The sequence below is a fragment of the Lepidochelys kempii genome, chromosome 14 (assembly GCF_965140285.1).
Source record: "Lepidochelys kempii isolate rLepKem1 chromosome 14, rLepKem1.hap1, whole genome shotgun sequence".
In the NCBI taxonomy this organism is placed as follows: Eukaryota; Metazoa; Chordata; order Testudines; family Cheloniidae; genus Lepidochelys; species Lepidochelys kempii.
In genome coordinates this window covers 30546725-30563072 of record NC_136393.1, presented here as the reverse complement: position 1 = coordinate 30563072, position 16348 = coordinate 30546725, and the positions used below count along the sequence as shown (strand labels likewise).

Genomic DNA, 16348 nt, shown 5'->3' with positions numbered 1-16348 from the left:
ATTAAACTGATTTTGAAAGCCTATTACATTTTGGGTAAGTTTTTCAAAAGCATTTTTTCAAAAATGACTTAGAGTTGGATTTTTAAAGGTATTAGGCACCTGATGAAGCAAATGGGGGTCTAGCGGGGTTTCCAAAACAGGTTAGGTACCAGGGGCTAAAGCCACAAAAAGATTTTGGTGCCCAGCTACTACTTTCACTTTAGGTACCTGAATCTGACATTTAAATACCAGTGATACTCAAACTCCCTGGTAGAGGGCTTTCCCTTCACCCTCTCCCCTGGTTCTTGTCACATAGACAGAAAGCAGACCAGAAGTCCGAAGTGCAAACAATGAAATGTTTATTGGGGTTAGTTTCCAAGCAAGCATATTTTGAAGCCCTTCACATCCGTTGGGCTTATCTCTATATGCCGATAGAGCAGTTTCCTCCCCAAAACCCATCCCTCCTGGTCCCTTCACATTTGATTCCCCGGAATCCAGCACCTTCAGGAATTTAGGGAGGGGAAGAGTTGTCAGCCCCAGGGATACTCACTCTGCAGGTACCAGCTCCAGGTAAGTGGAGGAAACCAGCTCAGGGGCTGCAGGAAAATGGGGGTGGGGACAGGTGTTCAGGGTGAATGTTGGGCCTGGCTCAAATATCCCTCTCCTAGCCTCCATGGGAGGGGCATCACATCAGGGAAGGGAAAGGAAAGAAGAGAACTTCATCCAGGCAGAGGGAGCTTCCGGAGGAGTTTCTCTCTCCCATTCCTCAGCAGGTTCCCAGGAGGCAGGAAGGCCCATCAGTTCAGCAGCCAGGACTGCAGCAGGGAAGAGGGGCTGATAAGGACTTCTCCTCCTCCGCCTGGGGTTTTCTTAGACCAAGCAAAGCCAGAGGGTCCCTGAACAGCTAAGGGTCAGCTGCTGCTGGAACCTGTCCCCAGAGATGGGCAGTTGGATACCTGGGAGCCAAATGCCACTGCTGTGTGTGGGAATTAGGAAATGGAGTTTTTACTATGGTCAACCCTAGTCAGGGCACTGAGAGAATTTCTCTCCTGTGTGGCGGAGTCTCTGATGTTCAATGGGGTGTTAGCTCCAACTGAAGCATTTTCCATGCTAAGCAGATCTGAGAGGGCTCCTCCCTGTTTGGATTTGCTGATGCTTGATGCCGTGTGAGCACCAAAAGAAGGTACCCCCACATTCAAGCTCTTTCTTCTGTGAATTATCTGATGGGGAATAATGTGTGAGTTAGACTGAATCTTTCCCTGCAGTTATTGAAGCTTTTCCCAGAATCCAAGTATTTATGGGTTCTCTCTCCCATGTGGATTGTCTGATGCGAAGTAAGGTTTGATCTTCAAATTAAAATTTCTCCACAGTTGAGGCATTTTGTAGATACTGTGCCATGTGGATTCTGAAATGTTTAGTAAGGTATGATCTAGGACTGAAGCTTTTCCCCATCACCTAAGCATTTATGGGATTTCTCCCTTGTGTGGATTGTCTTACGTATAATAAGATTTCATAGATATTAAGGTCAGAAGGGACCATTATGATCATCTAGTCTGACCTCCTGCACAAGCAGGCCACCGAATCTCACCCACCCACTCCTGCAATAAACCTCTCACCTATGTCTGAGCTATTGAAGTCCTCAAATCATGGTTTAAAGACTTCAAGGTGCAGAGAATCCTACAGCAAGTGACCCGTGTCCCATGCTGCAGAGGAAGGTGAAAAACCCACAGAGCCTCTTCCAATCTGCCCTGGAGGAAAATTCCTTCCTGACCCCAAATATGGCGATCAGCTGAACCCTAAGCATGTGGGCAAGACTCACCAACCAGATACCCAGGAAAGAATTCTCTGTAGTAACTCAGATCCCATCCCATCTAACATTCCATCACAGGGCATTGGGCCTATTTACCATGAATAGTTAAAGATCAATTAATTGCCAAAATCATGTTATCCCATCGTACCATCTCCTCCATAAACTTATCAAGTTTAATCTTGAAGCCAAATAGGTCTTTTGCCCCAACTGCTTCCCTTGGAAGGCTGTTCCAGAACTTCACTCCTCTGATGGTTAGAAACCTTTGTCTAATTTCAAGTCTAAACTTCCTGATTGCCAGTTTATATCCATTTATTCTTGTGTCCACATTTGAGCTCTCACTGAAGCTTTTCCCACAGTGCAGGCACTTACAGGTTTTATCTCCTGTGTGTGTTCTCAGATGTGAAATGATTAAAGCTTGTCCCACAATCCAAGTATTTATAGGGTTCTTCTCCTCTATGGGTTCTCTGATGTATAATAAGGGCTGATGGTGCATTGAAACTTTTCTCACACTGCAGGCATTTTTAGGGTCTCTCCCGCATATGGATTCTCCCATGGTTAATAAGGCCCGAGTGCTGAATGAAGCTTTTACCTCAGTCCAAGCATTTATAGGGTCTCTCTCCTGCATGGTTTCTCTCGCGGTTAATTAAGACTTGAGCAATAAATGAAGCTCTTCCTGAAGTACAGGCATTTATAGCAGGGTTTCTCAAACTGGGGTCCAGGGGTCCGTAAGGGTACTCCAGTGGGTCAACGAGTCATGTCCGAGGATGCTGTCCCCGCTGATTAACTCCTCCCCCTCCCTCCCAGTCACTCCTGTATGCCACAAAACAGCTGTTCAGCAGTGTGTAGGAGAGGGAGGAGTGGGGACAGAGTGCACTTGGGGGAGGAGGCAGAAAGAGGCAGGGAAGAGGAGGGGCAGGGGTGGGGGCTTGGGAGAAGGGGTGGAGTGGGATCGGAGCCTGTGGCTGAGCAGTGGGCTTGCGGGGGTCCTTGAAAATTTTTCAATTAAAGGGGGGGTCCTCGGGTTGTTAAAGTTTGAGAACCACAGATTTATAGGGTTTCTCACCAGTGTGGAGTCTCCCATGTCTAATAAGATGTGCCTTCCGACTGAAGCTTTTCCCACAGTCCAAACACTTATAGGGTCTCTCCCCAGTGTGCAGTCTCCTATGAGCAGTAAGATTTGAGCTCCGACTGAAGCTTTTCCCACAGTCCAAGCATTTATAGGGTCTCTCTCCTGTGTGGGTTCTCTCATGGCTAATAAGGCCTGAGCGCTGATTAAAGCTCTTCCCACAGTCCAAGCGTTTATAGGAGTTCTTGCTCATGTGAATTCTACCATGGTTAATAAGGCCTGAGCGCTGACTGAAGCTCTTCCCACAGTCCAAGCATTTATAGGGTTTCTCTCTAGTGTGAATTATCCTATGGCTAATAAGATTTGAGCTTCGACTGAAGCTTTTCCCACAGTCTAAGCATTTATAGGGGTTCTCTCCAGTGTGGATTATCCTATGGCTAATGAGGCCTGAGCGCTGACTGAAGCTCTTCCCACAGTCTAAGCATTTAAAGGGTTTCTCTCCAGTGTGGATTATCCTATGGCTAATAAGATTTGAGCTCCGACTGAAGCTCTTCCCACAGTCCAAGCATTTATAGGGTTTCTCTCCAGTGTGGATTATCCTATGGCTAATAAGATTTGAGCTCCGACTGAAGCTTTTCCCACAGTCTAAGCATTTATAAAGTCTCTCTCCCATGTGGATTCTCCCATGTCTAGTAAGATTTGAGCGATGACTGAAGCTTTTCCCACAGTCCAAGCATTTATAGGGGTTCTCTTCCATGTGGACTCCGCCATGGTTAATAAGGCCTGAGCGCTGACTGAAGCTCTTCCCACAGTCCAAGCATTTATAGGGTTTCTCTCCAGTGTGGATTATCCTATGGCTAATAAGATTTGAGCTCCGACTGAAGCTTTTCCCACAGTCTAAGCATTTATAAAGTCTCTCTCCAGTGTGGATTCTCCCATGTCTAGTAAGATTTGAGCGATGACTGAAGCTTTTCCCACAGTCCAAGCATTTATAGGCGTTCTTTTCATTCTCATTTGTCTGCTGAATTGTGGTTTCTTTGGGATCCTTGCCTCCTTCCCCACATTCAATAGATTCATACACTTTATTCCTTTGGCAGTTTCCCAGCTTCCTCTCTGACCTGTGCCAATTACTCCAGGCTTTTCTCTGTTCCAAGCACTGGGAAAAATTCCCTTCACCTTGTCTCAATAAGGTCCCCTGCAGTTCCACTTGTTCAGGACATTCCTGCAGTGGATTCTCGTCCTCGTTCTCATTCATTGTCTCATCACCTGCTGGGGGAGAGAGAGAATATAGGCAGGAGTCATTGCCTGGGTTAGTACAAAGGACAGAAAGGGGAAAACAAAGAGGGAAAACACAACTCAGCAACTGTTGGGGAGACTGAGAATTTGTATTCTGCTCCCAAATCCCATCCAAACATTCACAGGGAAGTGAAGTCATGGAAAAAACTCCTGACAGCTAAAAGGGTGGGTGGGAATCTATGAGCTGTATCTGCCATGATGACCTGACACCTGCTGAACACAGCCTGACCTAGGTGAGATGAGGCAGAACTGAGGGGGCTCGGATTTTCAGCTTTTTCCTTCACTTGCCATATAGTTTCTTTGTCAGAGTCACTGACTCCTTACTTGTGCAGGTGTCTCTTATGATCTTCCTTTTCTTGGAGGCTGGGAGATCTGGGACCCACGGCTCTTCCCCTGCTTCCAGCTGGATGATCAGATCAGGTTTGGGAATGGGGAGTCCTGCTCAGGGGATGAAATCAGGCATGATAAGAGAGCACTGAGGATCGGTGGACTATTTGTCACAAAGGGCACATCTTGAGTTTAAACTGACCCCATGATTTGCTGGAGGGTTGTGGGATCTGAACAGATGGGAACATGGTCACTGAGTCCCCTTGGGAGAGGCCGATGTCTGGGGGAGGGGGAGTTGTCAACCCCTCTCTAGGAGTTATCAGGATGTGTGCTCTGGGGGACTTTCTGAGGCACACACAGCTCTGGTGTTATACCCCTGCATACATCTAAACATCCAGAGCCCAGAGTCCTCCCCACAGATGGAACTACTCCCAGGAAGGAGGTGCATAGAGATCTTGTGTGTGAGTGAGAATTAGTGCAGATAGGTTAACACATTGCTCCTGCCCCTGTGAAAGCTGATGGGATGGGGATGAATTAACATGTCCATCAGGTTCATGACTCCCCTATACCATTGTAAGGGGTTTGGAGGTGAACGGCTCTCTCACACACTGGAGCTGTGGACTATGTGACCCATTCCCCTCTAATGTAACTGATCAGGGAAGAACCTGACCAGATGCAGAAATGCAAGCCCCTGGCTTCAAATCGCTGAGGGGACAGGAATCCTTACCCAGCGAGGTCACAGTCTCATAATTCTCCTGCATGACGTCCCTGTAGAGGGCTCTCTGACCGGGTTCCAGCAGAGCTCCCTGCCCCTCGGTGAAGTACACAGCCACCTCCTCAAAGGTCACCGGCATCTGAAAAAACAGGTGCTCCCCACTCAGTACCTGCTGCCCCAGCCACAATCCCACTATTGTGGGAAGAAGCACAATAATACGACAGCTCTGGGAGCGCGAGAGGAGAATATCACTCCCCCCGCTCAGAGTGGCCAGGAGGCTGCAGGGACCAGAGAGGTGGTGAGGGCTCCTTGTCCCTCTCAGCAGAGGAGGGCAGGGTTTTCACATTTGCCACACACCTACAAGGCACAGGCTAACATGGGAAACAGAGCTATGTGCAGGGGACAGGAATCCCAACACCTTCCCTCTGTATTTCATCGCAGTCTCTGCCGATGGGTTCAGGCTCCAGCACTCTAGCCTGTTTCCCCAGCCCTATCCAGGGGGTTGTTTCCTGTTTCAGAAATGGGGGACTCTTCACCCCCTGGTCCCACAATGGGCCTGTTAATAAATCAGGCCCTAGGCTGAGCATGTCCCAGCAGGTTTATCGCACTCTGTCCCCCTCCCTATCTCACCCTGTGTATTTCCTCCCCCTCCCCCTTTACAACAACCTTCCCCAGCAGTTCCCCCCAAAATCCCCTACCTGAGCTGGATCCACCACAGCCATTTCCCTGCCCAGGACCCTAGGAAGATGGGATGATCTGGAGCAAAACGGGTCGTTATTCTCCAGCCTGTCAGGGTGAGAAGGGCAACTGGGGAGGTTTTTGAATTAGCATTAGTCCATTTCACACCTCGATTCCTCCCAGGCTCTTTCCCTGCAGACAAGACACTCTAGACTCTCAAAAAGAAAAGGAGTACTTGTGGCACCTTAGAGACTTACCAATTTATTTCAGCATAAGCTTCAGACTAACATGGCTGTTACTCTGAAACTCTAGACTCTGCCATGCTGGGAAAACCTCAGTTACCTTTGTACAACACAGACCTGACCCTTCCCACCAGGACTAAATCCACGAGACACTTTTAAACCCTCCCAGGAACAGAGTCTCTAAGCCAAATGCTAGAAAAGAGCAGAATCAAAAGCTCCACTTTGGGGAATCCCCCCTGACACTGTCTCCAGGGCAGCACATTCCCCCAGCAGCGCGGGGACTAGGCAGAGGCAGGACTTGGCTTTTCCTCTTTCTGCTCCTCACCTTCTTCCCAGGAAAGTCAATCTGAATTGGAAACTGGGTTGGAACCTCCCTCCTCACTTTTTGCTCCTGCTGCCACTTTCAGTCTCTCCCCTCTCCCTTCTGCATGGAAGAGCTGATTCCTGTCCTGCCATTCCTGTGAGCGTTTCCTCTCCAATAGCTACTGTCACTGCTAACAGGAGTGTGAGCCTGGGTGTGTTGGGGGCAGCAGCTCTGGGACTCGCAGACACCCGGGAGCAGAGATGGGCCAACAAGGGGCCATTTGTGCAGAGTCACTTTCCTGCCTGCCCCCTGCACTTACCCCCAGAGGTCAATTTCATCACCTGGAGTCTCTGACTCAGGAGTCAATGCCAGCAAAGCCCGGAGCTGCCCCCGGGGTATAGTTCCAGCCACAGGAGGAAGCACTCCCTCGGCTGGGCACAGAGAGGGCCTTAGTGATGGTCTGTCCCAGCACAGATCCACTCTGCAGCAGCAGCTGCTCAGCCCGGGCTCCCAGATCACAATGGAGGCAGCAGCATCTGCCCCAGGAAGCCCAGCTAGCTCTAGGGTTCCAGTATCCTGAGCACAGAGAGAGACTGACACTGACTGACCTCTTTGGCCTTAGCAATTACCAGAGCCCTCTGCTGGGGACAACTAATGACCAAGCCGCCCTGTGCTGCTCCTGCAGCCCCCAGGGACAGTCAGGCCAATGCTGATCTCATATGCCCATCTGGACTCATAGTGGAATCGGAGAACCAGTTCAAACCGGTATTTCATACATTAACTAGAATTGAATCTGAATCATAAATTTGTTTTCCCAACTCAACCTCAACGGAACTGAACAAAAAGCAGTGGTGTTACCAGTTAAAATAAAGATTCAGCATTTTTTAAGCTCATTATTTAAAAAAACAAAAACAAAAAACCAACAGAGATCTTAGTTTCATTTAAGAGACACAGCAAACTAGCCAATAGGCTGGTGATTGCCCCAGAACAGCGGGCACCAGGATAGTGAGAAGAGACAGGGGATGACCACCAGACCAGGGAGGGAGAGGGGAAGCTTGGGAGCTGCCTGCACACCATGGGAGGCAGAAGGGGGACCAGAGGTAGATGAGCCACCTCTGAGAAGGCTCCGTGGGGACAGAAGGGGTGGGATGCTCCCTGGGCCCTGAAGTTCATAACTGTTCAAGTCCAAGGGCAAAGGTAATGGCTCCCCAACCTTCTCCCCTTAGACAGGCCTCCTCCCACCATCCCCAGCCCCTGGGGCAGCTCCTCCCTCTAGTTGCTCCACTTGAGGTAGGGTTCATGCTCCAAACTCCCTTCCCCACTGAAGCCAGGTGCAGGGCCCACTCCCACCCCTCCAGGGCAGTCTGATACCCGCCTCCAACCCTCCCACCCCTACCCCAGATAGATAGTTTCTCTCATACATATATCTTGATGCTAGATATCAGTCCCCACTGTCAGCACCGGACAAAGTCAAGGCAAAATTTCATTACACCAGAACATGGATGTAGATGGAAATGTCTGAGTCAGAAATAATGATGTTACAGAACCAATGTCAGACATGTCTGAAATTGAAAGATGAATTGGAACTTCTTGTGAAATCTCCAAACAGGAAGCGATATCTGGATGAAGGAAAGCCCCAAAAAAGGATTGGGCCAACTCCTGATTTATTCGCAGATGGGCCACATCTCCATAAGAAAGAAACATACCGAACTACTGGGAACATTGGAAAAATGTCATGCTCACGCTATATCAACTAGCAAAAATTGTACTGGCAGTTCCAGCAACACAAGTTCCAGCAACACAAGCAAATTTGCGGATGATACTAAACTGGGAGGAGTGGTAGATACGCTGGAGGGCAGGGATAGGATACAGAAGGACCTAGACAAATTGGAGGATTGGGCCAAAAGAAATCTGATGAGGTTCAATAAGGATAAGTGCAGGGTCCTGCACTTAGGACGGAAGAACTCAATGCACAGCTACAGACTAGGGACCGAATGGCTAGGCAGCAGTTCTGCGGAAAAGGACCTAGGGGTGACAGTGGACGAGAAGCTGGATATGAGTCAGCAGTGTGCCCTTGTTGCCAAGAAGGCCAATGGCATTTTGGGATGTATAAGTAGGGGCATAGCGAGCAGATCGAGGGACGTGATCGTTCCCCTCTATTCGACATTGGTGAGGCCTCATCTGGAGTACTGTGTCCAGTTTTGGGCCCCACACTTCAAGAAGGATGTGGATAAATTGGAGAGAGTCCAGCGAAGGGCAACAAAAATGATTAGGGGACTGGAACACATGACTTATGAGGAGAGGCTGAGGGAGCTGGGATTGTTTAGCCTGCAGAAGAGAAGAATGAGGGGGGATTTGATAGCTGCTTTCAACTACCTGAAAGGGGGTTCCAAAGAGGATGGCTCTAGACTGTTCTCAATGGTAGCAGATGACAGAACGAGGAGTAATGGACTCAAGTTGCAGTGGGGGAGGTTTAGATTGGATATTAGGAAAAACTTTTTCACTAAGAGGGTGGTGAAACACTGGAATGCGTTACCTAGGGAGGTGGTAGAATCTCCTTCCTTAGAGGTTTTTAAGGTCAGGCTTGACAAAGCCCTGGCTGGGATGATTTAACTGGGAATTGGTCCTGCTTCGAGCAGGGGGTTGGACTAGATGACCTTCTGGGGCCCTTCCAACCCTGATATTCTATGATTCTATGATAAGTGAGTATCAAAAGAAAATTTCCAGACCTCAAATGTATCCTTTCACTGCAGAGGTCCAATATGACAAAGTGAATGTTTAAATATGTTATTTTGGGTTTCTCAAACACATTGTTTAGGAAAATAATCATTTATATTTGACAACACAAATACGCTAGGAAAACTCATGTAAAGTTAAAATTACAAAATAAATAATCAAAAATCAAAACAGTTTCCATTTTAAGTTGCAGCTCTCTTTCATGGATTTACCTCCATTGAGATTGAAATAGGATTTAAACTGGTAACTGAACTTCTAATTTTGTTTCTTTGTGTGGCTTGAACCAGAAAAAAAACCCGAACCTATTGAATGGAACTGAACCTGAATCAAACCAAAACAAATACCAGTTGGATTCCTTGCCTGCTGTCGCTAGCAGTGACTCTGGTTTGACACAGAAATCAGAGCAGGACCCTGTTCAGTCCTGTCAGCTCTAAACATTTATCATTCAGGAGGCAGACCCCCCAGATAATGAGATTGTCTTAAAAAAACAAAGACTACATTAGGAGCAGAGTGTGTGTGGGGGGGAATATTTGCCTTGTAAATTCTGAGCCCTTAGGGGGAAATCCGCTAACCCCCCCGCCGCTTGTTTGACCATGTCTAGGGGGAAATATTCCCCACTGGCTGCTGGGCGTGGCAGCCTCCTACCCCATGGGCTGGGGGAGCTGCCATTGTATCTCTCACCATCCCTCCGCTCTCCCTTCCCCAGCCAGTCTCTGCTTGGGCTCATATTTTCTCTCCAGCCTCCCCACAGCCCCTCTCCTCATATCCCCCCTTTCCTTCCCTTTACCCCCCCCCCCCGAGTTTCCCTCTCTTCCAGCTCTGTACCCCAGAATTCTCCCCCTGCCCCCTAATTTCCGGGTATTCCCTCAGCCCCCCTTTAGCGTCTCCCCTCGGCGTCCCCCTCCACCCCGTTCACCCCCTCAATTCCCTCTGGCTCTCAGAGCCCCCTCCCCGTCTTCATCCCCCTTCCGGCTCCCAACCTGTCTCTGCCCCACCCCCATTCCACCCACTCACTGCAAACCACGGGAGCTAGCAGCCAGTTTTCCTCTGCCCAGTGCAGGGAATCGCAGCCAGCCCAGCTGGAACAGCCTGGGGCATCCCCCTGCCCCTGCAGACAGGCTGCTCTGGGGGCAGCGCTCCCTGGGGAGGGGGGCAGGTCTCACCTTCTCTCCACGTGGGAGCAGGGCCCTGGGTCCAGTAAGGAGGGGCCGGACAGTCTGGGGTCTCTGCACTAAGAGAGTCTCTAGGGGAGCAGCGGGAATGTTCCTCCCTCGATAGGAAACCTCCCCCGCCTGCAGCCAGGGCTCTGGGGTCCCCAGCGGCAGCAGCCAGGGCTCTGGGGTCTTGCAAGGAAGGTGGGTTGCACCGTAACAGAGTCACTGCAGAGACTGCAATTCGCTTCCTGCGGCCAGGCTGCGTGACCCCGGGGATCGCCCTGCTCGGCGCCTCCTGGGTCCTAGCGACAGCGGCAACATTAGGTTTGACCTGTGTCAGTTATTGTGATTATTTATTGTATCGTCACCCCAGGCCCGTCGACGGGGTTGGGGGGTGGGGGGGGGGAAGGGTCAACTGTCCGGGGCCGGTGATTTAAAAGGTCCCAGGGAGGATAAAAAAAAGTTAACTCGATGAAGCAACGCCACAACTTACTCAGAGCGGGTTCTAATGTGTTACCCAGAAGATAAAAAGTAGCATCGTAAACCTCAGCAATCCCTTTCTAGGGACGCCCTGAGTGTCCTGCACTGGGGCGGGGAATTGCTGTTGTAGGGCCTGGATTCCCCCAGCACGTTCTGTATGTGTAATAGTGTCAGATTTTGCCTGGTCTAATTTAGCAGCTTGGAAAAGTTGTGAAGTTGTGTGAGTGAATAATGTTACTGGCTGTCCTGTGAGACATGCAGTGTTTGGTAACTCAGTCAAGCTGTCAGTCACTTCCCTTTTTATATTTTTATTGTATTTCTGTTTCTTTATGCACATTAATCAATCAAATAAATAAATAAACAGGATTATTTTTTCTTTATGAAAATTACTCAAATAAATAAAAAGGATTGCACTGCAGCCCGCTGCCCCAGACCCTCCCTCTGCAGGGAACCACATTCCCTAGGAGCAGGCAGCTCATCTCAGCATTAAGGAGGCATGATGCATAGAAGGCACCATGTCAATGGGTGGACAGAGAGGACACATCCAGATTGGATGTCTGTAGAGACTTGGGACATGGGGGTGATGGGTTCCTGGTTCTACATAGGCTGCCCAGAACCCAGAGAGGCAGGGGATATGTTTCCCAGCAACACTGACGATGGGTGGGATTCACTCTGGTAAGAGATAGATCCAGGGAGCAGATTGTAAGATGTGTTCTCTTTTCCCCACAGCATGTTCACTGTCTGCTAGCCCTGAGCTGGGCTGCGAGGGTTGCTCCCTTAGTTCGGGCCATGGGGATCTCAGTGCTGTGCCACGAGGTTCCTCTGGTTATTTGTAGAGTCAAATTAACCCATCACTGGGCTGTAGGAAAAAATCCCCCAGTTCTCCCCCTCCCCCCCCATTCTCCCACAGGGTTTTTACCTGCTGCTCCTCACCATGCCAGTGTAACTTTGCCTGCACAATTTGCCGCCGGTAGCAGTTATTAACATCTGCGTATCCTCTCCTTGCTGCCCTGTCACAATTTGCTGCTTCTGCCTTTCTCCATCGTATAGTCCAAGGGCAGTAAGTTGTGCTGGATGGAGGCATTCCCACCACAGTTTGGTACCTCTCACCTTTCCCCAGTTTCTGGTCCAGGAGTAACAGACTGTGATGGATGGGATTCATTTATCATAGTTTTCCCACCTCTGTCTTCCTCCATCCTTTGGTCCAGGGCTGGTAAATTCTGAAGGATGGGGACATTCCCAGCCCAATTTGCTGCCTCTCACCTTTCCCCATTCTCTGCCTTTCCCTATCTCCTAGTCCAGGGGTAGAAAGTTGTGATGAATATGGGGTATTACAGCCTATAGGGCTAGCCTGCTTGCTTGCCTATATATATTTTCTTATGGATTTCTTATTTTCTTATGTGTTTGTCTCTTTGTTTTGTTATAATAGGTTATAATAGGCCTATAGATTTATATTAAAGTATTTTTGGCTGTAACACAAGGGACTTGCAGGCCACATCCTGTATGTTGAGCTAAAGCAATGTTAGTGTACATATATTTGGGACCTTTCACCTAGATAGGTGGTGATGAGCTAAAGCATAAGTTCCATATATGGTTGCGACCTTTAACATAGATACATAAAGAATGCATTGAAGCAGGGTGGTATGGAGGGCTACCTAAGTGCTACCTCTTTAAACTTAATAGGTACACCACAACTCGGAACTTGCAAATAACCGAAATAACTGGATAGGACAGAAATAACAAATGTGAGAATGAGCTAATGTCATTAATATGTGTGTATATGTCATCAATACGTACAAACATGCCGGCCAATGGAGTAAGCGTACCCCAACATTTCTGTGGGTGAAGAAACTAAGTGTGGCCATAGAAGGAGGGCTGAGGTGTTCAAGCTCTATAAGAGGGGTGACCCACCATGACAAAGAAGCTTCTTCGTTCTTAGTTTATTACCCTTTTGTTTATTAGTCTATTAATCTGTTAGTTCTGAATTGTAAGGTTTAAGTCAGTCAGTTAAGTAAAACTCTAAGTTAGCTTCTTCAGTCTTCTGTAGCTCTTCAGCTTCTCCTAAGCTCTGCTCTTCCCACTCAAGAATTGAGGAACCTGGACCTGAACTCTCTTAGCATGCCAGAGACTAGGCTGGTCCTTTGTCTCTTACCACCAGGTTATCAAGGAAGGGTGTGAGTATATTAATCAAAAGCTTTATAGTGCATAATATCACATGTATCTCTAGAACAATATTGTTGCCTTTGACAGGTTTCAGAGTAGCAGCCGTGTTAGTCTGTATCCGCAAAAAGAAAAGGAGTACTTGTGGCACCTTAGAGACTAACCAATTTATTTGAGCATAAGTTTTCGTGAGCTACAGCTCACTTCATCGGATGCATTCAGTGGATGCATCCGATGAAGTGAGCTGTAGCTCACAAAAGCTTATGCTCAAATAAATTGGTTAGTCTCTAAGGTGCCACAAGTACTCCTTTTCTTTTTGCGAATACAGACTAACACAGCTGTTACTCTGAAACCTAAAATAATAATATTAACCTCTTAAAATCAGGCAACAGTATTCCTGTCACAATTTGCTACCTCTACCTTTGCCCATCAATGCAGTATTGCCAACTCTGGGAGATCAAAAATCATGAGTTTGACTCCCAAAAATCATGAGATTGGCCCCAAAATTATAACATTTTTTAAAAAGTTTATATTGTGTTTTTAGGTCAGTCACGTGGGTGTTTGAACTCCCCCTGCCTGTTGTAGGAGCAGCAGTGATCTGTATGCTCTGTATGACTATGCTATGTATAACCTGTATGCTCAAAAGGTCTGTTACACTCCCCCCCCTCTCCCCCGCCCGTTTTGTCTACTCTCCCTCTTCGAATACCTGTGAAGTGGCTTCCCCCCACCCCGGAATGCTTGTGGGATGAATAGGCTGGTTGAACAGCTGGAAGATCAGAAGAGCTCCCAGGGAGACAAGGTGTCTGGCACTCTAATTAGGCAGCGCTCACACGCCCAGTGCATGGACACTGCCAGAGGTGGAGTGTGACCAACCAGACGCAAGTCATCTCCAGTGGCAGGCCTGAAGGATCTGGTCCTTAAAAGGGGAAGGGGCCCCGCCACACCCAGGGCAGCTGACAGGATTTCTAAGTAAAATTTAAGCCTCACTTTTAGAACTCTCATAAATGTCAGGATTTTTTTTCCAGTTGATTCAATTGCTTGTATGAGGGTGGGCCCCTCCCCCATTCTTTTGAGGGTGGGCCCCTCCCCCGCTCTTTCTATCTCAGCTGAAGTTCTCTCTTCCCCCCACTTGTTAGCTTGCTAGCTTTGTTTACCTGATATGTGAGTGATTTCTCAGTGTCTTTCCAAGTACTATGGAAGTAACTGCTTGGCGGAGAAAGCACATTCCTTTGTTTAGGGCCTGTAACTCCTGTTTGACTGGAAACCCATTTTAAGAATGGTTTCAGAGTAACAGCCGTGTTAGTCTGTATTCGCAAAAAGAAAAGGAGGACTTGTGGCACCTTAGTCTCTGTGGTGCCACAAGTACTCCTTTTCATTTTAAGAATGTGCCACAGGTGAAAAAAAAATCCTGCCATTGGAGAGTTCTACCAGGAGATCCTGAGTGAGGCTTAATTTTACTCAGAAATTCTGAGTCTGGTGATCAGTTCATGAGAGTTGGCATGTCTGCTCTGCCCAGTCTGGATTGCACCCAGGACGTGACAGAGCTTGAAACTGAAGAGGGATTTTATCTTTCATGGGAAATCTAAGTGTTATTATTTCCGAGTCTGCAGGTCACAGCTCAGCCCAGACAAGGCTCTAGACAAGCCCCAGAAAATGGATTTTAGTTTTAAAGATCCCAACACCACAAACGGAGAAGGAAAAGGAATAATTTGTGGCACAGAGACAGAGAAAATATAACTAACCCCACACACGGTTTGTCTGAGGAAGTCAGGGTGTTTTTCCCAGACTAATTAAGACGGAGCAGAGAGGTGAAGAGGGGAAAGTGTTTGTTTTGGGGGTGAGTAGCCATTTACACACACAACCCCATTACTGCCCCTGGGAGAAGTCAGGGGGTGCCACTGAATTGCACAGAGATGGGTCAGGGACATGTTTGCTCCCTCAGAGACCTCAGAGTGTAAAAAGACTGAGGGTTCATCTGCACTGCAAATAAAGACCCACATCAGGGAATCTCAGAGCCCAGGGCAATTGACTTGGCTTTGGGGCTAAAGTAGCAATGTTGATGTTTGGGTTCAGGCGGGAGCCTGGGCTCTGAATCCTGGAGAAGGGCGAGGATCTCAGACCCCAGGCTGCAGCTGGGCATCTACACTGTTTAGCCCTGCGGCCTGAGCCCCCATGACCCTGGGTCAGCTGCCCCAGGCTCTGAGACTCACTGCAGTGGATTTTTTGTTTAATTCTGAGGGGGGGTGTTGCAGTGCAGACATACCCTGAACAAGGGTCCTGTGTTAATGAGCGCTGTGATGTGTGTGATCCTGTCACTAGAGATTATATAGCAAGGCACAGACACAAGGGGGCTGAATTAACAAAGCCCAGACATACTTGGTTCTGGCAATGCCTAACTGAGACTGCTTGACATTGCACCCTTCAAAATATGCTTTTACTGTAATATTTTGAGGGTAAAGTTGATATAAATTCCCTCAGTTTTCCTACTCTACCATATAATTATTTAATATGCAGATATTCTACCCTCCAATCTTGCCACTTTTCTCTACAATAATCAAATATTGCTGCACAGATTTCCCCCTTTCTTCACTTACTAAATTTTACTGCACTTCCCTCAGAGGCTGATCATTTTCTCTCCGGAGATGGATTACTAATATATTATCTGCATAAAGATTGTGTATTTTTCCTTTAAACATCCACTTGATATGAAACCTTTCAGATTTTGCTTTCCCTCTGTCTATGTAGCCAATTTGTGTAAATCTTCTCAGATTTTTCCTCATTTTCTCTTAATTATCAAATGCTGAAATAAACTCTCCTCTACAGCCACAGATTTGTTCTGTCTCTAATTACTGAATAATGTAAGACTCCCTCAGTTTGGGAGGAGAACTGCTACCCTGAGTAATTCCCACAGCTGAAGGCATAGACGCTGACTCCATGGGTGCTTCAGGGCTGAAGTATCCCACGGAAAAAAACGGTGGGTGCTCAGCACCTACCTGCAGCCTCCCCTATCAGCTCCTCCCCCTTGTGCCTCCCACCTGCTGTAATCAGCTGTTCTGCGGCATGCAGGAGGCTCAGGGGGAAGAAGCGAAAGTGGGGCGCGCTCACGGAGGGGCTGAATGGGGGTAGGAAGAGGCGTGACATGGTGGAGTGGGGGCAGGAAGAGGCGGGGCAGGGTAGGGTGTGGGGAAGGGGTGGAGTGAGGGAAGGGCAGGGGGTGGAGCCAGGGCAGCACCCTCTGGCACATTAGAAAATCAGCGCCTCTGGCTGGGGGTGTAATAGAGAGAGAGAGAGAGAGAGAGAAAGAGAAAGAGAAAGCCTAAGCCTAAACCTAAGCCTAAGCCTGGAGTACTGGGCCTGGTGCAAGATCTGAGGCCAGAACCAGAGGCTTTGAACCAAAGTCA

General features: G+C 48.3%; 1 protein-coding gene across 5 annotated transcripts; it reads right to left on the bottom strand.

Annotated features, from left to right (window-relative positions):
- Positions 1-321: 321 nt before the first annotated feature.
- Positions 322-10557, bottom strand: LOC140898219 (uncharacterized). 5 transcript variants are annotated; one of them, XM_073311742.2, is made up of 5 exons: positions 10317-10557; positions 5892-6063; positions 5206-5332; positions 4476-4589; positions 322-4124 (listed from the first exon to the last, which is right to left on the bottom strand). In XM_073311742.2, the coding sequence occupies exons 2-5, from the start codon at positions 5913-5915 to the stop codon at positions 2815-2817; spliced, it is 1575 nt and encodes a 524-aa protein (XP_073167843.1). In that variant the 5' UTR covers positions 5916-6063; positions 10317-10557; the 3' UTR covers positions 322-2814. The 5 variants fall into 5 exon arrangements, with proteins under 5 accessions (XP_073167843.1, XP_073167844.1, XP_073167845.1 ...); XM_073311743.2 differs by having other exon boundaries at positions 5892-6000; XM_073311744.2 differs by having other exon boundaries at positions 5892-5979.
- Positions 10558-16348: the final 5791 nt, after the last annotated feature.

Bases quoted from the DNA above. Each gene is read 5' to 3' on its own strand.
- LOC140898219 (XM_073311742.2), bottom strand. From the start codon at position 5,915: ATGGCTGTGGTGGATCCAGCTCAG. The intron at 4,590-5,205 runs GTAAGGATTCCT...TCCCCTGAGCAG, and splicing joins TGAGACTGTGACCTCGCTGG to GACTCCCCATTCCCAAACCT. The intron at 4,125-4,475 runs GTAAGGAGTCAG...TCTCTCCCCCAG, and splicing joins CATAAGAGACACCTGCACAA to CAGGTGATGAGACAATGAAT.